This window comes from Budorcas taxicolor, chromosome 5, assembly GCF_023091745.1.
Source record: "Budorcas taxicolor isolate Tak-1 chromosome 5, Takin1.1, whole genome shotgun sequence".
Taxonomy (NCBI): Eukaryota; Metazoa; Chordata; class Mammalia; order Artiodactyla; family Bovidae; genus Budorcas; species Budorcas taxicolor.
In genome coordinates this window covers 2412014-2438643 of record NC_068914.1, presented here as the reverse complement: position 1 = coordinate 2438643, position 26630 = coordinate 2412014, and the positions used below count along the sequence as shown (strand labels likewise).

General features: G+C 44.7%; 1 protein-coding gene across 1 annotated transcript in view; it reads right to left on the bottom strand.

Moving 5' to 3' along the window:
- The window catches only part of ERCC6 (ERCC excision repair 6, chromatin remodeling factor), a 64298-nt gene that overhangs the window by 1735 nt on the left and 35933 nt on the right, over window positions 1-26630 (bottom strand). The window contains exons 7-19 of the mRNA XM_052640286.1: window positions 24518-24653; window positions 14908-15078; window positions 14222-14398; window positions 10791-10907; window positions 9639-9734; window positions 6336-6551; window positions 5778-5888; window positions 5294-5413; window positions 4653-4747; window positions 4139-4284; window positions 3352-4050; window positions 862-1066; window positions 170-248 (exon numbers count right to left, since the gene is read on the bottom strand). Of these exons, the coding sequence (XP_052496246.1) occupies window positions 170-248; window positions 862-1066; window positions 3352-4050; window positions 4139-4284; window positions 4653-4747; window positions 5294-5413; window positions 5778-5888; window positions 6336-6551; window positions 9639-9734; window positions 10791-10907; window positions 14222-14398; window positions 14908-15078; window positions 24518-24653 (2368 nt within the window). The remainder of the gene's footprint in view (window positions 1-169; window positions 249-861; window positions 1067-3351; window positions 4051-4138; window positions 4285-4652; window positions 4748-5293; window positions 5414-5777; window positions 5889-6335; window positions 6552-9638; window positions 9735-10790; window positions 10908-14221; window positions 14399-14907; window positions 15079-24517; window positions 24654-26630) is intronic.

Here is a 26630-nt window from a genome sequence, read left to right as displayed (position 1 = left end):
AGCTGGCCCTTTTAAATTCACACAAAAGTGCTTCATAAATGCATGAAAGTTCATGAAATGCAAATAGCAGATGTCACTATGCACCCTCCAACGTGGAATTGAGTGAGATTTCCATGGCAGTTCAATCAAGTAAATCTTGAGAATGAAGGCAGAAAGGCTATCAGATTACCTGGCATTTTTCCTTTGGAGATGTTGAAGAGGGACGCTGCAGGGAGAAACTGGAGTTCCTTTTCTGACCGAATCTGCTCCTAAGTAACAGAGAAAGTCATAGTTGATAAAATGTTACTTTGTGAGTTAGAGATGAGAATGGCCCTCCTACATCTCAACTTCTCTTGGAGAAATTTTCTTCCACATGGCTATTCTCTCATAGCTGTGGTGCGTCTGCTCGACCCTTAGATCCCTACACTTTGCTCTTCTGGGAAATTACTAAGGCATCCCAAGGCAAGAACCACTTAGGACCCTTGGCTCAAGTCACAGTGGAAACCACCCTCGAATTCTAGGTAGGAAAACTACTCTAAAAGAGCAGAGTAATTACTGATTGCTGAAACACACCTAATCAACTTATTGAAGTTTGTTATTCTACAACTCTTACTATTTTATAACATCACCTCTTAAATCACCTCAAAAGAGATTTCTCCTTGCCCCAGAAAATTAGCTCTGGAAGGAAGGAATGAAAGCAAAGAAGGGAAGGTGGCAGGTGTATTCCTCTTAAGTTATGCACATCTGGCTGGGCCAGTCCCTCCCTGAGGGATTTTCTCCTCCTTCAGATAAACGGCAGGAGTGTCTCCACCTGTCCCGATTTTACTCCCAGCCCGGCCAGTTTGGCCTCCTCACAAGCATGTCAGGGTGGCGACCTCTTACTTTTTTCCTGCTGGTGCACCAGCAAGCCCTCTGTGGCCAGTCCAAGTGGGCACACCACTCGCTGCGCCCAGACACCGCTGCCGAGAGAGCCTCAGCGCTCTGAGGGCGTCCTGAGCCACGCGGTTGGCCTCCGCCTCCACCAGGACACAGTCTGGGCTGGCTCCATCCACGATGGCGTCGTGCTTCATGACGCTGTGCACGGCCACTGGCAACAGCAAAGCACACAGTGAGCATGCCATTTCAGCTCAGGCGCGACCACGCGCTTTCCTCTGTCCCAGCTAGTGTGTGGCGGGTGGAAGAAAAACCATGGACGTTTTCGGCTGCTACTCACCCGTGACCAGCAGGACCCACAAACTTTTACAAACGTTGCGGATCTTCACCTGCATCTCTACCCAATGAGGGCTGGACTGTCACCTATCACTGCGTTGTATCATCAGAGCATAATGCTTTAATTACCACACTTCCACAAGCTCTTCCCGGCTATCTGGAAAATTTTAAAACCTTCTACTAATGTGAAGAAGTGAAGTCGCTCAGTCGTGTCCGACTCTTTGCGACCCCATGGGCTATAGCCTACCAGGCTCCTCTGTCCATGGGATTTTCCAGGCAATATAGTCCTGGAGTGGATTGCCATTTCCTTCTCCAGGGGATCTTCCCAACCCAGGGTATCCTCTATTGAAGGGGGAAAATATAAACAAAAATTACACAATTTCTAAAAAGTAATCATCATAGAAACACTGCACACCAGAAGAATTCAATACAGTCATAGGTGAAAAATTCATAAACCTAAATATTTATATTAATAAAAACAAAAGAACAAAAATAAGTGAACTGAATTCCAAGCCAGTTTTATAAAAATTAGGACCCAAAACATTAAAACAACAAAAACAAAAAGGAAGAAAGTACTGAAGATAGAAGCAAAAATTATGGAGGCAGAGAAGAACCACGGATTTAATTAATTAATCAAACTCCTGGTTTATTGAAAAAAAAATCACAAAACAATCTACTGGTTTAACCTGATCAAGGAACAAGGAGGGAAACAGACAAAAATTGGAAATGACAAGGGGGAAATTATCTTGAAATAGTCAATTTAAAAAATTATTACAGGAGTATTTTCTAACAACTCCATGCAAATAAACTTGAAAATTAAATAACATAGATAATTTCTTAAGAAAGCAGATCCGGAACTGTAGGAAAAAACAGAGAAAGTCACCAATGAACTACCTTACAAGAAAGCACCAAGCCCAGAGGCTGTCCTCCTGAGACACTGTACGGAAGCCTGCCTTCCTGAATAGAAACCCATTCGGAGACCTTTGGTAACGCAAGACCGTCACCTTGGGAACACAGTGACCTGTGAGATCTGAGCAGGACAGTCCCAGGGGCAATTCAGCTGTGCAGGCTGGCCTGTCCCACAGGGTCCTGGGCAACTGCCAGACCTGCTTTCCTAACTTTTCTCCCTTGATATCAGCTACCAGCTTTCCTCCTTCCAGAGTGCCTGCCTCTGGCCATGCCCCTTCCTCTCCCCATCATCTGTCACTTGACTCTTCTGTGGCTGGAAAACCAGACACACAGAGCATGCAGAGAGATATTCTATGAATGTTCAGGTGGTACAAAGCTATCTTAAGCATGCACCCCTCCTGTGTGTGGTTAGAAGTCAGGTCCCACTGTTCACCCAAGGTTCAAACTCTCCTGGGAGAGAGAGGTGAGAGTGATTTTTTTTAATGTCAGTACAGGGCCCCCCTGGTGGCTCAGTGGCAGCGAGTCTGCCTGCTAATGCAAGAGACACAGGTTCGATCCCTGATCCGGAAACATCCCACATGCCTTGGAGCAGCGAAGCCTGAACGCCGTGACTACTGAACCTGCTCTCTGCAGCCCGCGAGCAGCAACTGCTGAGGCCACGCGCCTCTACCACAGAAGCCTGTGTGCCCGAGAGGCTGGGCTCCTCCACAAGAGACGCCACCGCAGTGAGCAACTTGCATGCACAGCGAGAGAGCAGCCCCCGCTCACCACAGCCAGAGAGAAGGCCCCGCTCACCACAGCCAGAGAGAAGGCTCCGCTCACCACAGCCAGAGAGGAGAGCAGCCCCCGCTCACCACAGCCAGAGAGGAGAGCAGCCCCCGCTCACCACAGCCAGAGAGGAGAGCAGCCCCCGCTCACCACAGCCAGAGAGAAGGCCCCGCTCACCACAGCCAGAGAGAAGGCCCCGCTCACCACAGCCAGAGAGAAGGCCCCGCTCACCACAGCGAGAAAGAAGCCCCCGCTCACCACAGCCAGAGAGCAGCCTGCACAGCAAGGAGACCCAGCACAGCCAAACACACACGAACAAGTAAGATTATTTCTCAAAGTGTCGGAACACTTCCAATCTGACTTCTAGAAGGAAAAACACTTCCAGTGGAGTGCGCACTCTGCCCTGTCAGGGATGCCTGCTCCCACAGAAGCAGCCCCTCGGTTCTATTCCTAGCATACCCGTGGCAAGTTCAGCAAAAGGAGTACCTGACTTTCTGAAAAGCTTCTCCAGGACGTAGTCGTCGTGGCTGCGCTCCTTGGCCTCGCTCTCGTTTTCACTGTCTCGCCTCCGGTACCGCCTCTTCTTCACCAGGTGTGGAATTCGAGTTCCCTCAAACTTGGCATCTCTGCGGTGCTTAGAGCTCTCCGGCTTTTGATTCGACCTCAGGTGTTTCTCCCTGGCCTCTTCTGCCACGTGATGTTTCATTTTTGACTTGTGTTTATAACAATTATTTTCCGTTTGCTCATTCTCCCAAAGAGGTTCTCTCCGAACCTGGCAGCTTTCTCTTTTATCAGAAAGACTCTCCTTTGCATTGGTGCTTTCCTCACCAGACGTCCCGCACGTTCTGCTGGTTCTTGGAGAATCTGAGCTGTCCCCGTTTTCATGAATCACTAAGGACTCCCGTGGTCTGGAGACTGCATCTGCCTCTTCTCCAAGCCTCTCACTGCCGGTCAGACTATGAGGTGTCTGAAGCGCGTCTTTCAAAGGAATGCCTTGGTCAGAAGTTCCTGCACGCACTTCGCTGCCTGATGCTGCAGGTCTCTCTTCAGATGAGACGGCGGCGTTTGCAGACGTCTTACCATCAGGGAACTGTCTGCCCACTGGGACATTCGGGTCTGTTCCACAGGCCTGCTGAAGTCTTCTTTTTAAATGGCGTCTGGGTGTCTGAACATCTGAACCAGTTCCTATGAAAGAGAAAGCACGCTAATGCCACACTGCGGAAGCCCTACCATCTCATGACTTCAGGTTGGATTATCTCATGGGATAAAATACCTGCAAAGATAGCGCTCGTTTCCGTGCTCTGGGATGTGTCAGGGCTGCTCAGAGTAAACAGCTCATAAAGGTCATTGGACTTGAAAAAGCGTCTCTGCTTCGGATCTTTTAGCACTCTGTTTGTCAAAAACTGCTTGAAGATTTGTCTAAAAAGATAAAAATTAAGCTGGTATGAAACAGTGTTCAGCTGCACCTCAGGATTCTAAACTTACAGCAACTGTTTATTAATAAGGTTAAAAACAATCAGACTCAAAAACATTAAAAAACATACACATACACAATAAGCCAAGCTTATTTTAATGAGAAAGAAAAAAATACAAGAAATTATTAAAAAAAACACATACATCTCTCAAGTTACAGCAACTATTTCTCTGAGATGGCAAGATTTCTTGAAGTAACACTTCTTAAAAACCCCTGCTCCAAGCCCTGGCAGCAGATCCCCCCCACCCCACCCTCGCTTGCACCCACGGCCTGGAGGCAGCTCTGGCCCAGGGGCGCGGCTGTGTGCACTGACCGGTGGTAAATCTTTTCCTCAATGGTGCCTGCAGTGAGGAGCCTGTACACCGTCACTTGCTTTTTCTGGCCGATCCTCCACGCGCGCTCCCGGGCCTGCAGCAGAGAAGACCACCAAACAAAAAGAGGGAAGTCGCTCAGTCGCGTCCAACTCTTTGTGACCCCATGGACTGTAGCTTAACAGGCTCCTCTGCCCATGGGATTTTCCAGGCAAGAGTACTGGAGTGGGTTGCTATTTCCTTCTCCAGGACACAGCAGAGAAATGCAGCTCAACAAGGGCCCTTCTCAGCAACAAGCGCTGACTAACAGCCAGTCACTTCCTTCCACTCCCCAAATTAGAGCTTTGGCTAATGAGGCTGAGGCTAAATACCTCATTTACATCCTCCACCTGTTAAGGAACACAAACAGGCAGGCGACAAAACAGACCAAGCCAGCTCTGCCAGTTTCCTCCCACGTCTTCTCTGCACACAGGTCTAGTGCAGGCTGCAGATATGCTGAGAAGACCCTCCCTCCAAGCGGAAGATGAGACATAGCCAGGATGTGAGCTCTAAGCGGAGGCGAACACGGCATGGAGGGCTGCTCCTGCGGGTAAGCCATCAGACAGCATGTCATCAACACACTGCTTTAAGAAAATAAACAGACCTGCGTGTCTGTGCTTGGGTTCCAGTCGGGGTCATAGATGATGACGCGGTTTGCACCCGTCAGGTTGACTCCTAGGCCACCCACGCGAGTGGTCAGAAGAAACACAAACACGGACGTGTCCTGGGGGTGAGACACACGACACTCAGTGCACACCGCTGCCACCGCAGCCCTCACACGCTCTACGCATGGAAGTCTGGCTGCAGTGCAAGCAATGGGTTACGCCGCAGAGACCTTTGGTCAGTCAAGATGCCAACTCACAGCTTCTGCTTTTCATAGCATTTACAGTATCAATGTTTGAAAACTGGATTTTTAAGAAGGAATACACATTCTTTGTTTAAACACACATACACATCCCATTAACCCAGAAACACATCGAGTTAACAGCTGCCCAATCCCAGACGCAGGCGCTGTGGGTGCAGACCTCTCCCCACCGTCCCCTCCGCACAGCGGCACCATGCGACTTCACGGCCCTGTCCACTGTTACCTCATTGTATCTTGCGATCAGTGGTTGTCTGGAAGCTATCGCCGTGGTGCCATCCATCTTGAGATAAGAATACTTCTGGGCTCTGAGGAACACTTCAAGGATGTCCAACATCTGTTAGGGAGAAGTGGTGGAGGACGTAAGAGTTTAAAAACCAAAGGTGCGCCTCCAGTGAGTATGCAACACTCATGTAAACAGGATCACACCGTCCCCAACAGGCTTAAACTAAAAGGGTTTCTTGGTTCGAGGTGGATAAATAAAACTACTACAAGAGTATTTTTGGTATTTCCATACTGTTCTTACAAATTTTGTAAAAGGCAGGACATCTGAGTTCAGACAAAACTCACCTGCACCCCAAAATCACATGGCAATACCGTCTCTTTTTAAAAAAGGCAACTTCTGGGCACCAACTCTAGAGAAAGATCCACCTCCAGAAGAGCTCTGCAGCCTGCCACTTTAGTATCAGTGGGTGGATCATTTTAAACCATAGCCCTCTTTTTTTTTTATTGGTTATAAGTCACAAAGAACCACTTGCTTCCTGTATGAGGCTTGCATACGCACCTGTCTGGACTGAGAAAACAGCAGCACTCGTTGGCCCTGCTTGTGCCATATTTTCAGCAAGGACTCGACAACTATCATTTTCCCGGAACGTTTCCAGTATCCAAACTCATCTTCCCCTAGCTCCTCGTCTGGGGCGCCTTTAAGACTCTTGGGGCCTCCAGAAAAGAGATCAGGGTGGTTGCAGATTTTTCTTAGGGCTACGAGTCCAGAGAAAATCTATGGTACAAAAGAATTATGTCCACTCAGATCACCCCATGGAAAATAATATTCACTCAAGAAAAGGAAGCAGGCTGTTCAATACATAACACAGATTAAGAAGTAATCCTTCATCAGCCTTTTAGTTTTCTCCCCAATCACAGCATATTAGGAATGGGAAGAACCTTCACACATCTTTTCCTGACAGGGCAAGTTCTCTAAAAACAGAAAGTCCTGTTGGAACAAACATATCTAATGGGGTCATATTCAATTGCTGACGATTCTCCCTCTAAAAAAAAAGGTATGCAGTTCACAGTATATAAAAAATTGGTTCATATTTTAAACATAAATAAGAAATATCATGCCCATTCTCAACAGAAATCTGGGCTTCCCTGGTGGCTCAGGTAGTAAAGAATCTGCTTGCAATGCAGGAGACCTGGGTTCAGTCCCTGGGTTATAGCAAGAGCCCCTGGAGAACGGAATAGTAACTCACTCCAGTCTTCTTGCCTGGAGAATTTCATGGACAGAGGAGCCTGGCAGATTACAGTCCATGGGGTCTCAAGGAGCTGGATATGATTAAGAGGTTCCAAACAGGAAAAGGAGTACATCAAGGCTGTATATTGTCACCCTGCTTATGTAACTTATATGCAGAGTACATCATGAGAAATGCTGGGCTGGATGAAGCACAAGCTGGAATCAAGACTGCTGGGAAAAATATCAATAACCTCAGATATGCAGATGACACCACCCTTATGGCAAAAAGTGAAGAACTAAAGAGCTTCTCGATGAAAGTGAAAGAGGAGAGTGAAAAAGTTGGCTTAAAGCTCAACATTCAGAAAACTAAGACCATGGCATCTGGTCCCATCACTTCATGGCAAACAGATGGGGAAACTGTGGAAACAGTGTCAGACTCTATTTTTTGAGGCTCCAAAATCACTGCAGATGGTGACTGCAGCCATGAAGTTAAAAGATGCCTACTCCTTGGAAGGAAAGTTATGACCAACCTAGATAGCATATTAAAAAGCAGAGACATCACTTTGTCAACAAAGGTCCGTCTAGTCAAGGCTATGGTTTTTCCAGTGGTCATGTATGGATGTGAGAGTTGGACTATAAAGAAAGCTGAGCACTGAAGAACTGACGCTTTTGAACTGTGGTGTTGGAAAAGACTCTTCAGAGTCCCTTGGACTGCAAGGAGATCCAACCAGTCCATCCTAAAGGAGATCAGTCCTGGGTGTTCACTGGAAGGACTGATGTTGAAGCTGAAACTCCAATACTTTGGCCACCTGATGCAAAGAGCTGACTCATTTGAAAAGACCCTGATGCTGGGAAAGACTGAGGGCAGGAGAAGGGGACAACAGAGGATGAGATGGTTGGATGGCAACACTGACTCAGTGGACGTGAGTTTGGGTGGACTCCAGAAGTTGGTGATGGACAGGGAGGTCTGGCGTGCTGCGGTTCATGGGGTCACAAAGAGTCGGACATGACTGAGCGACTGAACTGAACTGAGTGACTAAAATTTAGGGAAATCTGCCATGTAATTTAGCAAAGGCATTTAAGTATTACACTCCTAAGAACCTCACTAGAAGTTCTATAGTTTACTGTGTGAGTCAGAGGTTGAAGTATATCACAAAACATGCCACATGGAAAAGACACAGATGGCAACAATGTGTGGGATGGCTCACTAGAGGGCTGGGGAGGCCCAGAGCAAGCGCCCACTCAGCCACCTGCAAGCAAGCAGGCACCTTCTACAGCTTTCAGCCCGTGACTCAAGTCACACTCACCAGTACAAAAGTTCAGATGGAAAAGATAGACCACAAATTGAGCAATAATCAAAGAGTATGGTTATTCTAATTAGTAAAGTTAAATAAATAACACACGAGCTGAACAAAGCAGAAGCACCGTCAGCGCTCCCCAGAGTCATCTGTAACTGATCTTTCTTCCTTGAGATCTCTGCTGCCCAACACAGCAGTCATGAGCCACACGTGGCTACTGAGCACATGCAGCGTGGCACGTCCAAACGAAGATGCGCTGCGACATGAAATACCCGATTCTGAAGACTCAGTACAAAAAAAGAAGAGTAAAATGCCCAGTAATTTAAAATTCTTGATTACATACTAAAGCGACATTTTAGATGTGGCAGGTTAAATAAAATATACTATTAAAGCTGACTGCACCTGTTACGCTTTTCACCTTTTTTAATGTGACCATTAGAAAATTTAAAATCACACATATGGCTTGTATTCTCTCTCCCCTGGACAGTGCTGATCCTACCCACCTAAGGCTTCACAACTTGGAGGCACGTGAAGGTAAGTCAGGGGAGACACAGGAGAGGAATAAATGTGAATGGTTTAAAAACCCCTACAGATGCCAATGACAGATGAAATGAACTGTTAAGAGATGGTCAAAAGAACAAAAATGACGATCTGGAAGAAAAAACATGTAGATATCATGAGACTCAAGCAGCCTTGTCACCCGTATTCATCCCCATCTGCCTCCGTGTAGGGGCAGGACGGTGAATTTCAGAGCGTCCCCTGCTCCTCAGCTGCACCTCCAACGAGGACAAACCAAAGACTAAGGAATTTTACATGTTAAATAAATAAAATTACAGTTCACACTTTAAGAGACTGAAGCACAAAGAAGCTGAAGAGTTTACATGGAGCTTCTGACTAAAGCTGATGATAAAATTACTACGTAGGCTTAATAAAGAGACATTTACCCACATATATTGCTGAGTATGGCCAATAACTAAAACACTATTACTTATACAAAAATGCATAATAATAACTCTTCTTCTGTGCACCCAGCAGCCCTGGGCTGCTCCCGACGTTCTTCATAGGACTGGTAATCCCTGCAGGACCCCCTAACTATACCACGTGGCTCTGGGTTCAGATGGAACAGTGCTGCAGCACAGATAAAAAGGCAGCATTCTCAGACTGCGTGCAGCTGGCTTCCGGAAGGGCTTCGAAGGAAGCAAAGGCTCACACCCGGCGTCTTCAAGACGGCAATGACCGTGACTCTCTGACTGGTACCAGGCTCCCTCCCCACCCCACCGTGCCCCTTGGTCCACAGTTCTTTCTCTCCAGCTTCTGTTAGTATCATTTGGCTGACCTGCATCTCTCCATTGAGAATCCTGTAAACTTCTTTGGAATCTATGAAATTTTGGTAGACTTTATGTTGTTCATCTGTAAGACGGCAAAATAAGACCTAGGGAAGAATTTTTAAAAAGACTTAAAAAAATTTAACAGTACAATATAACTAAAATAACAAAGTCAACTAATCAAAACAAGCATGATGTATACAATTTTTACAATGTGCCTCTTATTAAAAACAAAACAAAACAAAAATACATCTTAGAGCTGAACAATGAACAGGTCCCTCCTTCACAGCCCCTCCATTTCCATCATCTGCCCACCTTGTGATCCCCATGCCCCATGGTCCCCACCCCACTGTCTCTGAGTCTCTGAAGCCTGGCTTCCTGCTCCCAAGGAAGCTCAGGACCAGGTCCACAGCCCTTCCTCCATGCCAGCCTCCAAGGGCTCAGACCCTCTCAGCTTGCAAGCCCCTCACTTCAGCAAGCCCGACCAGGCTCCAAAACATTGCTTGGCGCCCCCTTTCCTGAGTTCTAAGCCACACACAGGATTACCAGACTGGTTTCTTGACCCTTCTGGCCAACTGCGCCCAGCACTCCACGCCACCGCCTCGGTCTCAACCTCTGATTCATGTTGATGTATGGCAAAAACCATCACAATATTGTAAAGTAATCATCCTCCAATTAAAATAAATAAAAAGTTTTTTTTAATCCAACAAAAACAATAAAAACAGAAACTGAAGCTATGAGGCCTGATTTCCTAATCATCAGTCTCAAAAATAATCTATCAGTACTTCATCTGCCACCTGTGGTTATTTTTCTTTATCCAGCAGGTCCCTACGTGAACTCCAGGACCACCCTTCCATCTTTGTACTAGATCCAAAAACCTACTCATCCCCATCAGGTCAGTGCTCCATGTCTTAGATGCTCCAAAATCCAAGGGGAAAAACTCCCTGAAAGAGCGTGCGCAGTGGCCACCTCTTCTCGCCTTCCAGTCACTCCTGAGCCCAGAAGGTTCCCATGTCACGGGCAGGTGCATACAGCAGGCCCACCCGCCCCGCAGCACCAGCAGCCACCCCCGTTAGCCTCACCAGTTCTGCATGCGAAAAGCAGAAGGAATGGCAGGCACATCGTGCTTTAGCAAGGTTTTGATAATGCCTGGTTTTACAGACCTGTTCATTTTTATCTGGCAAAGAAAGGCTCATTTTGACATCCGACTTCATTCTCCGCAGCAGGTATGGATTTATGGTATCTCGTAAGACACACGCACACTTATAAGCAGTTTTAACCTTTAGAAAGAGAGAAGGGGAAACAATTACTCTGCCTAAGGAATGCATTTGCTCTTACCTCACAACTGATTCCAAAGTTTAAGTTCCTTTTAAAAAAAGAATGATCAATGGTTGTACAAAACTACTGGAAAATGGTTTGGAAAAATTTAAGTTCCATACACTCCAGGATGCAATAGCTTTCATAAGATGATCAGTAAAAACAAATAAAAAAAACTTCTCATTAACCAAAAATGTACAAAAATGAGCAACCAGGAAATTTTGTGCCCTCTTCCACCTCTATTTAATTACTGTTATATACTTAAACCCTAAAGTAGAGATTTATTCAGTGCTTGACCCCACCCCAGCACAGGGAAAAAACTGCTTTCAGTTTATAATCTTATATTCTCCAATGACCACAAAGGGGCTGCTACTTCACAAAACTGAAGATCAAACACTAACTCTAGGGAAATGCCGCAGCAAGGGAAACAGCAGATAATAAGCAGAGATTACTGCCCACAGGAGATTCGGAGCGTAAATTCAAGGGAAGCCCTATGATCCCAGAAATGAAAGGTCACTGCAGCCTAAAATGCAGCATATGGCTCTGTAATGGAGCTTGGCCACAGGAGATGGGCATTAACAGTCCAGAGAAAGACAAAGACCCACAGCGCAGGAAACCACACCCCCTACCATTTACTTAAAGGCAAACAAAGACTTCAATAAATTATTGATACTTAAAAAAAATCTACATAGGCTTAACAACCTACTGTATATCAGGTAATGGAACAAGAAAATCTCCAACCAAAGCTTAAACAAGTTACCAGCAAAATGAACAATAAAAAGACCTTGACCGTAATATATTAATACAGAAAAATTCATGTTAAAAATTAACATGGTAGAAAAGAGAACACTTCAAAACATCTCAAGTTTGTATGCGTGCTAAACCGATTCAGTCATGTCCAACTCTTAGAAACGCTATGGATTGTAGCCAGCAGGGTCCTCTGTCCATGGGATTCTCCAGGCAAGAATACTGGAGTGGGTTACCATACCCTCCTCCAGAGGATCTTCCCGACCCAGGGATCAAACCCGTTTCTCTTATGTCTCCTGCATTGGCAGGTGAGTTGTTTACCATCTGAGCTACCCAAGAATGGCAACTATGGCATCACCAACTCGATGGACATGAGTCTGAGCAAGCTCCAGGACTTGGTGATGGACAGGGAAGCCTGGCGTGTCGCAGTCCATGGGGTCACAAAGAGTCCAACACGACTGAGTGACTGAACTGAACTGATGATCTTAAACAAAAAGGAGCAGCAAATAATAGCAACACCCTTGCTCCCAAGGACTTTACAATCTGAAAAAGGAAAAAAAGACAAGTGCACAAACTTCTGAAACAAAGACTTCAAGGAAGAAACAAGACTGTATTTACATCATCTCAAAGTATTCCCCCCTGACTTATCAACTATAGAGAAGAAGAAGCAACTTCAAAGAGTTTAGAAATCTGGCACACTCATCACCCTACCCAAGTAATCAGACCACTACCAGCGAAGGGATAAGCCCACAGCATGTGCCTCCAGACAGGAACAGAACACTAAGAAACGTCATTTCTGGGATATTCTTGCCAATAATGTGTAACCTGATTCCAATTATGAAGAAAGGAAAGACAAACCCAAGGTAAAGAACATTCCACAAAATAATAAGCCTGTAGTCTTCAAAGATATCAAGTCATGCAGGCAAAAGAAAGATTAGAGGAACTATGTCAGATGAAAGGAAACCGGAGACATGGGAATTACTGGGACAACCGACACAACGTGAACGACACACAGATTAAATAACAGAATTACATCACTGCTGCAAACTGTCTCCTGATTTACACTCCTGTTTACACTACGGTTATGTAAGACATCTCTGTTCTTAGTAAATACAACTGAAGGATGTAGAGGAAAGGGGTATAGTGTCTGCAACTTACAAGATTCAGAAAAAGAGATAAACTCCGTGTGTGTGTGTGTGTGAGAGGTAGGGGAGAGGGTGGGAAGGCGAAATACAGCAAACATGGCAAAATGTCAGCGAAATGCTAAAGACCAGGGAATCTGGGTGAAGAGGGTACAGGGGTTCTTTTTTACAATTCTTGCAACTTTCTCTTAAGTTTGAAATTATCCCAAAATAAAAAGTTAGGGAAAAAAAAAAAATCAGGATACCTAAAGGATAATGGGGGCTCAATGGAGGAAGAAAACTCTTAAAAAAGTTAACTGAAGATCAAAACTCATTTAATCTCAAAATTTTAAAGGTATTAAAATGGTTTTCGATAGTCCTCCAGTTTTAAAGATCTAATATCCTTTTTCTAGTTTAAATATTTCAAAACATGTGACCACCTCTTTTGGTGGCAGGCTTTATTTCTGTTATAACCTGGCAGGTACAGGCCCCACCTGAGGGCTGTGCAAAGACTCTGCCCCCAAATGCCGCAAACTGCCCTCCAGTTGGCCCGATGTTTCTGTGTGTGACAATCCCACTGTCAGTCACCCAGGCCTGAAACCTCAGGGGTCAGCTGCAGCAGAGCTCGCCTGGTCTCCCCCACCCAATTTCCTTTATCAGTTTCCTTATACACCTCCACATCTTGTTTGTTCTGTCTAGAAAACGCCACCTGGGACTCTTGCTCTCCACCTTCTTTTCTCAGGACCACCACCCACAACCAGGTCCAGGCTCTCCTTATCCTCACTCCCAACAACTGAGCAGGTCCCTCAAAGCCAGCCTCTCTCCCACCACTTCCTGCAGCCTGAGTGACCCTTCGAGCACAGCTGTTCCCAGCCTCCTGCTCAGACACCTTCAGTGGCTTTTCCCTGCCTAAGCATTTCTCCCCTCAGGACCCCACTGCCAGCATCCACAGCTTTCCTGGAACTCCCCCACGAGCATCTCCAGTTGAGTCAAGCATGTCTCTTCATTGCCCGTGGCCATACAGAGTAGCTGCATGCAAATAGTTGCTCTAACCTGGAACGCTCCACTCTTTCCAGCCTGTTTTCCCAGAATCAGGATATATGCCTTCTTAAATCTTTCCTGGTTTCCCCTTTTCTAAGCTTTTACACTAGTTTACAAGATGCACTTCCCCAATTTGCACCATTATATGCTGTCCAGAACGAATTCACTCTTGTCTCATAAACCTGACTGCTCTTGAATATTTTATATGATTTTTTAAAAGCTTATTTGGAAAATTATGTGCTTTATGTGATTTTTATAAGCTGGGCCATTCGCCTTACATTCTGAAAGACCTGGCTACAAAGTATAGTATTTAGTAAGACTGTTTTAAGTATTAAAATGCCAGAAGTGTTACCTGCCCAATAGGTTACCTGTACTGGGGAGGCGTTTGAATACCCCCCCATGGTGATGGGGACTGAGAACTGCTCCATAAACACAGGCAATGTACCCAGCTTTCCTGGGAAGATGAAGTCAAAGAGAGACCACAGCTCTCGCAAGTTATTCTGCATCGGTGAGCCAGACAGGATGATGCGATGAGGCGTGCGGAACTAATACAGGAAAGAAAGCACTTTTCTATTAAATTCACCTTTTAACACATGATCACCAACCCTACCCCAAAACACTCCCATACGATCCTGTCATTTAACACAACTACGTGTCATTTTGGTCTCCTCTAAAATGCAGACATTTTATGTAACTTCAATTCTTCAATTACACATAGATAAAAATATATATACATAGATAATGTATATATATATATATATGGAAGAATTTTTCTTATTGTTCAAGTTGAAGACTATGGACTAGAGTTGGATGTAGTTATACTCTAACAACTGATCTGTACAAGAGACATTCAGTAATATCAACAATTAGAATCTGAGAAAACATGACTAAGGGTAAGAACAAAAAGTGTTCAGCATTAAGGCAAAACATGTATTTCAAACTCCTTATGCAAAAGCATAAGGAAAGATTCCCTAAGTGTGTTATTAAAAGCAGAGAGTTTATTCTCAATGAAATATTATCCACCTGGATACCCCCTTGTTATAAGAGGTCACACCTGTTTGCAAGCAAGGGTGATGGCAGCATTTGGATTCCGAATTTTGTGTCCCTCGTCCAGGATCACGTAGTGCCAGTCGTGCCTGCTAATATCATCCTGCATCAGTCGAATGTAGGAGTAAGAAGTGATCAAAATCCCGTGACAATGAGCAATGTCTCGAACTAGTCTCTCCTAAAACGATGACAAAACAGCAAAGCCACTTTTAAATAAGTTAAATGAACATGACTGTTTTTCAATTCTTTTTTTTTTAATTGGAGGATAATTGCTTTACGTGTTGTGTTGGTTTCTGCCATACAATGTGAATCAGCCATAATTTTACATATAGACATATATGTGTATACACACACACACACACATACACCCCCTCCTTCTTAAACCTCCCTCCCCTTCCTATCCCAAGCATGACTCTTAAAATCAACCTTTCAACCATGATACAGTCTAAGGCACTTTATAAACATGTACATAACCATCATACATACAACCTAGTTATGTAGTATCAGACTGGAAATCTACTTTATGTTTCATTAATCTGTAAGTTGTAAATGCTGATAATATATTCCCTATTATGGGGAAGAGAGTCAAAGAAAACCAGAAAAAGATGTAACATGTAAACACCTGCCCAAATTTTATTTTTCCAAAACATCTTTTGTGTTAATCCACATTAAACTTCCTTCCATATTAAACTTCCTTCCATATTAAACTGGGCTTCCCTGGTGTCTCAGACAGTAAAGAGTCTGCCCACAGTATGGGAGACCTGGGTTGGATCCCCTGGAAAAGGAAATGGCAAACCACTCCAGTATTCTTGCCTGGAAAATCCCATGGATGGAAAAGCCTGGCAGGCTACCATCCATGGGGTCACAAAGAGTCAGACATGACTGAGCAACTTCACTTTCACTTTTCACTTTCCTATTAAACTTAAAACAACAAGGTAGATAAAAAATGATTTATGATTTTAAAATGAAAGCAAGAAAATGAAGGAAAAGTCAAGGCAACAAGAAGGACAAACCCAGAAGCTCTAATGATGTGTAACGTGGATTCAAAGAGGACAGAGTACAAGGGATTAAAAGAAGTGATTGTTTAAAATGATACCAAAGAATTCTGAGGAGAGACTCGAGCCCATGGAGTGAAACACTCCTGAGTGCCAGGCAGACACGCTGGAAAAGCCACACACCTAGACACATACCAGCTAGATGTCTGAATTCCAAAAACAAAACAAGCAAGAGAGATGCTGCAGCTTCTAATCAGAACAAGACAGATGTTTTAAAAAGGTTCCCTTCAGAAGAAAAGGACTCTACCTGTGTTGAATATCTTTTCTGCAACACTAAAAATGTCAGAGAGCAAAGGGAAAACCTTCCCATAATTCTAAGGAGAAAGCAAAGATTCTGGAATTCTGCACTGATCCCAAATTAGCAGTCATGCTTGCCAGAAAAAAAGTAAATTCCAACTTTAGACAGTCAAGGACAAAAAATAAACTAGCAGGAGACGGCCTAGCAATGGTAGGCTCCATCCAGCTGGTGCAGGGGTGCTGCCACGATAAGAGTGCGGTCCCTTTGCCTGGTGGGAGAAGGGGACTGAGGACTCCACACTCTGCGCTGGAGTGGACAGCAGAGCTCCCCACCCAGGGCTCAGCACAGACGGGGAGCTCACAGCGCCTCTGTGAAAGGACGGGGGTCCTTACTGACCCCAAATTACAGAAGATAGAACTGTGGCTTAGAGAGAATAAATAATATTATCAGGTCACAGAGCTGGGAAGTGGCGGAGCGGGATTTGAGTGTAACAAAGAAGCCGACTCCAGAGCCTAAGCTTTAGGCAACACTGCCTCTTACTTAAGTGTGAAAGAAAATATTTTTAAGGGAAGATTACATGTAATATACTTACCAATCTTAAATTATTACAGCAATAATTAAACATTAAAATAGTAAAATAATTAAACATTAAAATATTGTTTCAAATACTAATGAAACTGCTAAAAGGGTCTAAAACACATATCATATACCTATATTTATATATAATATATATATAAAGGATCTATTGTCGCATTGCTGCAAGTCCAGTGTAACGACCAACAGTGAGAACAGGGAAAACTAAGAGTGCACTAAAAAAAAATCCCTATCCAAGGGTAGGAAGGGCTGTACGTGGGTGATACTGTTCAGTTCTTTATCATGACAGAGAACAGGCTAATGTACACTTGCCAAGATGTAAGCCCATTTTCTGATTAACAGCTGCTGCCGCCGTTCAGTCACTAAGTCGTGTCCAACTCTTTCCTGACCCCATGGACTGCAGCCCATCGGGCTCCTGTGTCCATGGGATTCCCCAAGCAAGAGTATTGGAGTGGCTTGCCGTTTCCTTTTCCAGGAAGTCTTCCCAACCCAGGGACAGAACTCGGGTCTCCTACTTGGCACGCAGATTCTTCAACACTGGGGAGCCCTGATAACGGTGGTTTCATCGTGTGTCTTCCGCACAAATATCAGAAAAGCAGCAGACTGCAGGACTATCAAACCACTGTCAGGCAAAGACAGGAACAGGCAGCAGACAGGTGGTTTCAGACCTAACTGGAGAAGGCGATGGCACCCCACTCCAGTGCTCCTGCCTGGAGAAATCCCGTGGACGGGGGAGCCTGCTGGGCTACAGTCCACGGGGCTGCAAAGAGTCAGACACGACTGAGCAACTAAACTTAAAAAACTAAACTTCAGACCTAACATTTATTTTGGGGTTGCCATGTGACAGTGGGCTGACGGCAGTGACATTTTCCACTAGGAGAGTCTGGCCCACCCCAGACTGGCACTGAGAATCAAGCACACGGGAACTGTTAAAGAGATGCCAAGGAAATGCAAATAGAACCTGGGGGCCGCGGCCCCTGCTCCTCAGAATCCACATTAGGAGAGAGGGGAAGACCACAGGCAACTTGAAGTTTACAGTCAGGGACAAAGGGCCCGAGGCTCACCATCAGTGAGCTCCTCCTGCCAACTCTTAGCAGAGCCTCAGCCCACACCAAGGTCCTCATTCCTCACACCCCCTGAGGCTGAAATCAAACCAAACAGCCACAGCAAGACGTGAAAAAGGGACAGTGAGACAGCAAGATAAAAACAAAAATCAGTGACGCTTAAGGACAAAACTTCGTAGAACTGAGAAAGAAAAAATGTAAACAGCTCTTTGAAAAGACCCCAAAACAGAGAGACCTCTGTAAAGTCAGCCTGAAGAACAGACTAACATGGCAGCGTGAGACACGTCAGTCACACAGAGGCAATGGGCATGAGAACAGCAGCCACGCAGTGCGGAATTTAACGCCATCTGAAGCCTGACAGAGGACACCCACTAAACATGAACAAGTCACCAAACGGACCCGAGAAAAGCCAGACACACCGATCAGACCCGCACCTGAAGACCTGAAAACAATGCAAACTGTTCCCAGCAGACGTCTACTAGACCCAAGTCAATGCCATCTGAAGCCTGACACACCGATAGACCGTACCTAAAGACCTGAAAACAATGTTAAACTGTTCCCAGCAGACGTCTACTAGACCCAAGGGTTTTATCAGCAAAGTGGGTATCAACTCTGCGATTTAAATGGCTCCAAACACAGAACAAGAAGACTGGCAAAATGCTGTTTTCAAGACTGACAGAAGCAACATACTCACAGGCACCCCTCACTAGAGAGTCATTCCTTTAATAAAAATTCAGCCCTATATTAAGCAAATAAGGCATCACGGGAGTAGAACCGCTAAACATTAGGAAAACCAATACAGTTATTCATATGATCATAATCATATAAATTTTATAAACTCAACATCTCCAAAATTATCATCTTAATAAACAAGAATTAGAAAATTTTTTAATTCAATAGAATATAAAGGGTGTAACACTGACCAAGAAAATTTTGAAAGAGGAAAAGAGAGAGAAACTGTCTTATACCAGACACACCTCAGGGCTCACCCAGAACTTCAGCGGTCAGAGCTATCACACCTGGTGCTAGTAAAGGCTCTGCGAGTGAGAGCTGGATCACCAATATGACACCGCTGTGCCTTCTCCCTATTCACGAGCTTCAGTCCCTGCACAGAATTGCACAGAGGCCACACCGACTTAACCATTTCCTGACTTTTTTCTTTGGTACCTTATGATGAATACACTGCCTTGCCTCCACCCAGCTCTCCCTGACCACAATGCTATCCATGGCCTCGGGCCCCACCATGGCAGCGAGTGTCCAGGGAAGACAGGCAAGCTGTCCAGAGATACACTGCTCCACCTTGCGCTCATCCCACCAGCGCTGAGATCCCACCTCTGGCTGAGTCAGAAGCCAGAGGTTACTGCAACAGCTCCTCTGCATCTTAATTTTCCACTGGAACTCTGAGCAGGCAGCCATCGCAACTCTCTCCCCATCTCCCTCCTCCTGGGAGAGCAGTGGCTGCTAGGAAGCAAGAAGCAGGCGGTGAGGGGCAGCAGCAGATGGACACACAGCCGTGTCCTGTGCCGTGAGTTCCAGGCACGGAGCTGTGCGCACAGAGAGAAACGGGAGAGCAGAACAACAACGGCCGAAGTGAAATTACCACTCACGTTTATAAAATGTCCACTGCATCACAGCCAAACCCTGCCCACGTGGGTCCACTTGTTCACGACCTTGGAACTCCTAGCTGCTGAATTCACCCACTCACCACCGTCATTCCACTACACTCCAAGGAACACCACCTTGAACTGGATTCTGGACATCTCTGTACCACAGTTAAACTGGGACACCAAGCCTCCCAGTTACACGCCACCAGGGTGATGCTTAGCTTCATGGGCATGTCCAAGAATTGAAATTTATTTGGAAAATTCTGTGATTTAAGCTATAGCTAAGAGAAATACAAATTTTCTACCATATTCAGAAAGATGTGTGATGATGAGTAAGAATCAAAGATGCTTTTGTAAAAAGAGTAAGAAATTTGCTGAACGTCTACATTGAAAATATAACCTCCACTTAACAGCCACTGGGTAAAAACACATCTAAGACTATTTGTTTTCACCTGATTCAATCTCAGAATTCTGTAACTGCCTAGACCGGAGTTTCAATAATGCTGAATTGTTGAATATTATGGAGGTCTCTATCCAAACACTTAAGACAAATCATCTCGGGCGGTTTCCAAATTAAAAGCTTGTAAAATATGTAACCTCTCCTAGTTTTTGCAATTAATAGGGTACATCTGCAATTAGCCTGACTCACTGAATGCAGCGCTGTTGCCATTAGAAGATGTCTGTGAAAGTGCTGCTGTCATTATGGAGGCTCAGGAGGCCAATCCCTCCTAGAGGGCAAACAGTGGGCTGGTGGAAACCAGCAGACATAAATCACACTGTCAGGCAGCAGGGGGAGCGGGGAGGAGCAAGGCACGCGAAGGCCACTCTCCGCAAACAGCCCAGCGCTGCCCAGGCAGAGGCGACCGCACCTGCAATTAATTAAAGTTTCCTTCAAGCCAAATCCCTAATAAACAAGGGTTTGTGCTGACAGTGAAGAAACAAAGGGCCCCGGCAACCTAATCTTACACCGTCCCTTACGGAACGAGTGAGCGTCTCGCACCAGGCGTGCACGCGTCTCTAAAGCTAACAGGGACTCGCAGCGCTCTGTGTCCACTCGCAGTGGACCTGAAACATTCAGGGTGCCTGAGGGGCCGCGCGGTCCTCTCCTGCTTTAGTTATGCTTTTTCTTGACTCCCAGCTTTTTGAACAGCTGAGACTTCCCATGCTAGCGCTTCGGAAGACGGGCCTTTGAAAGAGCACGTGACGGCAGTGGCACCAGGTGGCCATCCCCGTGTGGCCCGCTCTCTGCTCACACCCTGCCTTTCCCGCAGAAGAGTTTCAGCACTGTTTCACCGCGTCCTTTTGGAGCCAACGTACCTAGACACAGGGCGAGAAAGGTCTACATGTGAAGGACTGGGAATATTTTTGATAAAGCGAGTGTGAACTTTCTATCTCAAGTATAATTACACTGAATCAATCAGAAACACCAGAATGCCTTTTCTCAAGTATTGGGATGAAGAGGCCTACCATATTCTTTGTTTTCAACAGTAGGAATTACCTGAGTAAACATTATATGCTGGGGAGCACACTAAGTTTATTGTTCACCTATATGAACCCAACAAACTCTCAAAAAATTACTAAAAAAAAAATACCCATTTTCAGGAGTTCAAACAAGGCTCAGCAAAGCTGGGCAACTTGCCCCAGCTCACAAAGCTATAAAATGGCAGATCCAAGATTCAAGCCCTGGCCTGGTAATTATATAATCTATGCCTTTAAATCTTTATGCCACTGCTGCATTTCCTAATCCTATAGCTCTGAATATCATAAATATCATAAATGGATCAAAATCATAAGTCTCTTTGAACTATTAATACCAAAACTATTCCACAGTATTACCATGTCTTACAAAGCAGGGAAAAGTGAGGCTTTAAAGTGACAACTGTTTCAGAATATAACCAAGACATTTCTCACTAAACATCTTCCAACAAATTGAAAAAAGGGTACTTAATAATTAAATAAACTATACAACACAGTGCTAAAGATGCCACCACCTCCTGTGAGGTATAAGTATCATAAAACTGTCTCCTTTTATTATCTTTTCATGTATTTTCTTTCCCCAAGAAAATGGTTAGTTTTCCAACGCCAATTAGCAACATCATATCCATTTTTTGCAACCCAAGTAACATCACACACCTACAATATTGTATTTACAGTTACTCAACAAATAAAGGTTAATCAACTTATGTATCAAGTTTCTCTCCATTAGAAAAGTGGATCGTAAGACATAATGAGAAAAGGAAAACCCTAGGTTCCTAGTAAATGAGATTTCAACTGACCATTAAAGGAGATTCAGAGCCTGAAAATCTTATCTGATTTGATCATTTGACTGAAAATATTGGCCACATATTTTTTTTTGCATGGTTGCTGAGTATTCATTTGATAATTCAAAATTATGCTGTCAACCAAAGAGAATATTAACAAAGATAATACAGGATCACATGGTGAGAGAGGTGGGAAGCTAAAAGGCAATTGAGGGAAGAAAAATGACAGATAAGCTCCATTAGAAATTATTTGATTATTTGATATTTATTCTCTAAATGAAAAACTTTAAAATTTTTCAAAGTTTAACATCTGCCAGTTACAACAAATCTTTAGAAAAATAAGAACAATCTACTGAATAAGAATAATAACTCTGGCATTATTACATTGTTAAGCTTCCCAAAGAGAAATTCTCTTCCCTTCCCTATTTCCCCAGCACTGAATGTCCCTATACCAGAGTGCTGCCGTTTTATTTAGACAGGACAGCCAGGGGGCACAGAATGTCTCCCCATGGAAGAGAGAAATTTCAGCCTACAATGGAGAGGAAGTTAGACATCAAACGCTGGCTCAGAGCAGGAGGTCTCAAGTGTGACTGAGAGATGTAGTCTCCGCTGCAATTTAGCATTCACCTGTGAGCCAGCAAGTGCGCACAGTGGTAAGCGCGGTCTGCACACAATGAGACAAATACGGAGGGAAGGAGCAGAGGGTCAGATGCTGCTCGGGGCTTCAATCCAGAAGCCACAGCTCTGATCTCGGAGATGTTCAGACACAAGGACTTTTGTTTCCAGGATTGGAAACAAGGCCTATGTGGAGGAAGTAACCCATATTCAAGATGCTATCATCACAAACAATAAACTGATACTAATATTAGTAACAGACTGTGTTTCTAAGTGGATAGTACGGTTTGAAAGATACAGAAGAACACCTTTTCAATCTTTTGCGTAACAGCTTACATCTTTAGGGATATGAGACACTTTATAACGGAAAAGGAACTATACAAAGAGTTAAGGGTCAGAGTAAAAACACAAGCCTCCTTACTTTTCCTCAAAACTTAAGTAAGAAACTTTCCAATTAAAGTCCTCGGTAAAGCATTAAGTACTGGAAAAACTATGAGCAACTATATGTATGCACGTATCTGTGCACAACCAGACACCTCAGAAGGTGCAGATCACTGTAAAAAGGTGAATAATCCGTTCTTTAAGGTTCTGTTTGCCCTCCAAGCAAGTGACGGAAGCAAGCCTCCTCAACAGAGGCACTGACCAATCAATGTCAATCCCATTTCCATTCATTAGTCAGTGCGTTTCGCTTGCACGAAGGCTGCTTTTCAGGCTAACAGGAAATACAAGCGGGCCATGATACGGCGAAGGTGTAATAGAAAAAGCGCCAAAGAAAATAAAAGGATGAAGAGGAACGTGTGGAAAATGTGCTTTTTAAAGATACGCCATCAACTAAAGAATTCTGGTACAGGATTCTGCAGTACAGAACATTAAGAAATGTCAAAAGACAAGTGAAAGAAGGAATCAAAAATATTTTACAAGGGTGATAACAAGATAGTTAAAACAATTTAGCTTGACTAGAAAAATGATTGAAACTTATTATCATGCTGCTAAAAAACCCACTTTTTAAAAACTGCAGCGTTTACCTCACTTCATTAATTATTTCAACTCACTTGTTTTCCATTTATCGTTTAAAATTCAGGGCAAAGTCAGCTGGTTTCAACAACAGCTAGTAAAAGCAAGATTCCACCTCACCAAACTTGAGCTACTAAATTATAGATACTCCTGTTTCACTTCTATCAAAAGCTCTGCTTACTCATGATCATGAACAAACAGGAATTTGGAGGAAAGGGGGTCTTGGCAGAATTACAAAGACATTGGAGCTTAGTGGCTCACATGCACTTAACTCAGCAAGGCAAACATTCACCAGCCCTCTCAGCTGGCACTGCTTTCATGGGGGCACGAAGACCTCACTCAAGAGCTATGAAAATCAGCAAAGAACTCATAACAAACTGCCACTGCTCATCTACAGAGTAACCTGCAAACCCCAGTGGCAATGTGTAATCACCATCTATTCAGCTATAGGGGCACTTGGGACACAACAATGGTGAAGACACAGTCTCCACTCTGCAGAGTTTGCAGTCTAGATGACAGACAGAAATGAGAATTTAAAAAGCGTGATACAAGCTATCTATGCCACCCATGGAAGAACAGACGATAATGTTCCTTTTTGATGATGCGGCTAAAACAAGTAAGTGAGGAAATGCCACCTTCAAAGAACAGTGATTATACTTAAATGGCAATTAAGGATTCAGAGAACAAAAAGCAACTTAATTAACTAAAAGGCAATAACACAAATAACGAAAATGTCAAAATGGCAGGCTGTTCTTTTGCTCATTAAAAACACATTTTAAAAGCATGTTAACAAATGCCTTTACTGATTAAAACACTAATTACACTTTGTACCTACTTTCCTAAAACTGTTTAAAGCCAGTAATGCCTCAAATCCAGCCAGTTAACTACTGCATAAGGCCCTTGATTCTGGTCCCACTCAGGGTATCAGACTTGTGTTTCACTGGACAAGAACATGTCTTGTCATCACCATGGGCTGTTAGAATGATAAAGCCTACATTCACAACTGTTCTGAAAATAAAGAGTTCTAAAATGAATCAAGAACAACAAGTGCATGGAAGAAACATCAGAACATACATCTGAGAAATAAACAGATCAAAGCAAAAACAATCAGGTAAAATGGAAGGTTTTAAAACAAAAACAGGGAAAAAGGTATTGAAGTATTGTAATGTTACCTTTTTGTGGGTAAAGGACCCGGTTTCGTGCAGAACTGCCACTCTGAATGGAGGCCACCACGTGTGAAATTCCTTCACCCACTGATGCATCACCGTTGTTGGACAGACAATTATGGTCGGACCCAACCCCTCGAACCTGCACCCAAAATGTCCAAGAGGAAAAGACAACCATGAATGACGGTATACGGACGATTCACTGCCAAAACACACACACACAGAGAAACAAAACCTTACAGCTCGAAAAAGAAAATCCTACTGAGGATAAACCCACCTAGTGAAATCCCTACAACCCCATTCATCAATGAGCGGACGCATGCATTAAGAGGAACCACCAACTAATCTGTTGAAAATGTCATCCACAGTAAAGCAAATCAAACAAAAACTACCTAACAAGGAAACTTTTCTCTCTTCTTCTATTCCAGATTAGCAAAGGCATAAACGGTATATCAACCTAAGTGAACATAAGAATATATTCAATCAGTTTGAAGCTTTATAGTTCATCAAGAGTTTTCATCCACAGGATTTCACTCAGTCTCACAGCCCCGGGAAGCCAGCAGGATAAGAATCCTGCAGTGTTCAGGCCGCTGAAGACTGGTGTGCCCAAGGTGCCACAGCTACCAGGAGATGGAGCAGCGCCTCAGGTCCGTCTTCTGATGGCTGCAGCCTGCTTCTGCACTACATCGCGCTGTTCGCGTCTCCATGTGATACAAAACCAGTGGGTGAGCGCCAGTGACCATTGCTCCCAGAAAGCCCCAGTCAGCAGAGTTCAAGTGTCATAGTTTTTGTGGAAAGCAGCTGAGCGCTACAGAGCAAGAGCCTTAACAAGAGGCGCGTGTTGAGCAAACAATCCCAAGACAAACATCTGTGTACCAGGACTCACACGGCAGCATTCTTTGCCTGCAAAAAAGTGGGCGCTACCTGAGCATCTGTAAGCAAGAGACAGGCTAAATAAACCATCCTGTTTCTTTATTGCTGCACAGGCAAGTAGCTAGGAGTGCTGCCGAGGTCTGAACCCCAGCTCTGCACAGCTCTTCAACTTCAGTTTCTGATCTTAAAATGGGAACAGCAGCCAGTTATATGAAGTTTAAATCAATAACTATGAAGTGCTTAGAATAGTATATACTAAATACTATTAGGATTTGTTAAGATAGAATATACCATATAACCATTAAAATCATCTTTGAAGAATATTTAAAACCTGGAAAATGTTTCGAGGTCTTTCTAAAAACCACATAATTTACGGAATCATCCCAATTCATTCACACACAGGGAGCCAGAAGGCTGGTCACGGCCGCTGGGCCAGCAGTCACCTCTCCCCTCCTCCTTCCCAACAGAACAGCTTTGTGCAGGCGTCCCCTCTTCCTTCCCAGACACGTACTTGGCGGGACTCTGACCACTGTCTCGTCATGGAGGAGAGGGAAGAAGCCGGACACACAGTTCATCTGCAGCCTGTTAGCACACAGCATTCCCCTAGAGAGGCTCGCCAGTCCCGAGGGGCCTGGGAGGGCTGGCTGGCTGATGGTGAGGAAGCGCTTCTGCTCCAGGTCAGGACAGCGTCATCTCTCGGTCTCTCCTGCTGCACGCGAGCGTGGGAACAAGAGCCAGCAGCCACTGGCAGCTGAGTTACTGTGCAAAGAGACCTTATGACCGCAAGAAGAACTGGCCTCAGGAGAACCCGCGCTGCTTCTGATCACGCTGTGCCTACGATCTGCCTCCTTGGCAGGTTCCTAGATGTAGCGCACGTTATGTGAACACTTAACCCAAACTGAAACCAGGATTCTTTTACTGGCAGTCAGAATATCCCGATCCATAGCACACCACAGGCACCTGACTGAATCAGTGGCACCCCCCGCTGCTTCCTACCTGTCAGCATGGAACCAGGGCCCCTTTCCTTGTCTGAGCCCAGACCCCCACCACATCAGTGCTTCTGCTACTCCATCTGCAGTCCTGCCGCGAGACGGCTGTCAGCCGGCGCAGACCATGAAGCCTAAGCCAGACGAGCGACGCCAGTCTCTTCAACGCGAGACTCACGCTCAGCCGCCAGAGGCAACCAGCAGCTGAGGCTGACGGAGGACACTGGAGCCTTCGTCGCCTACCTCTCAGTCTGCAGCAG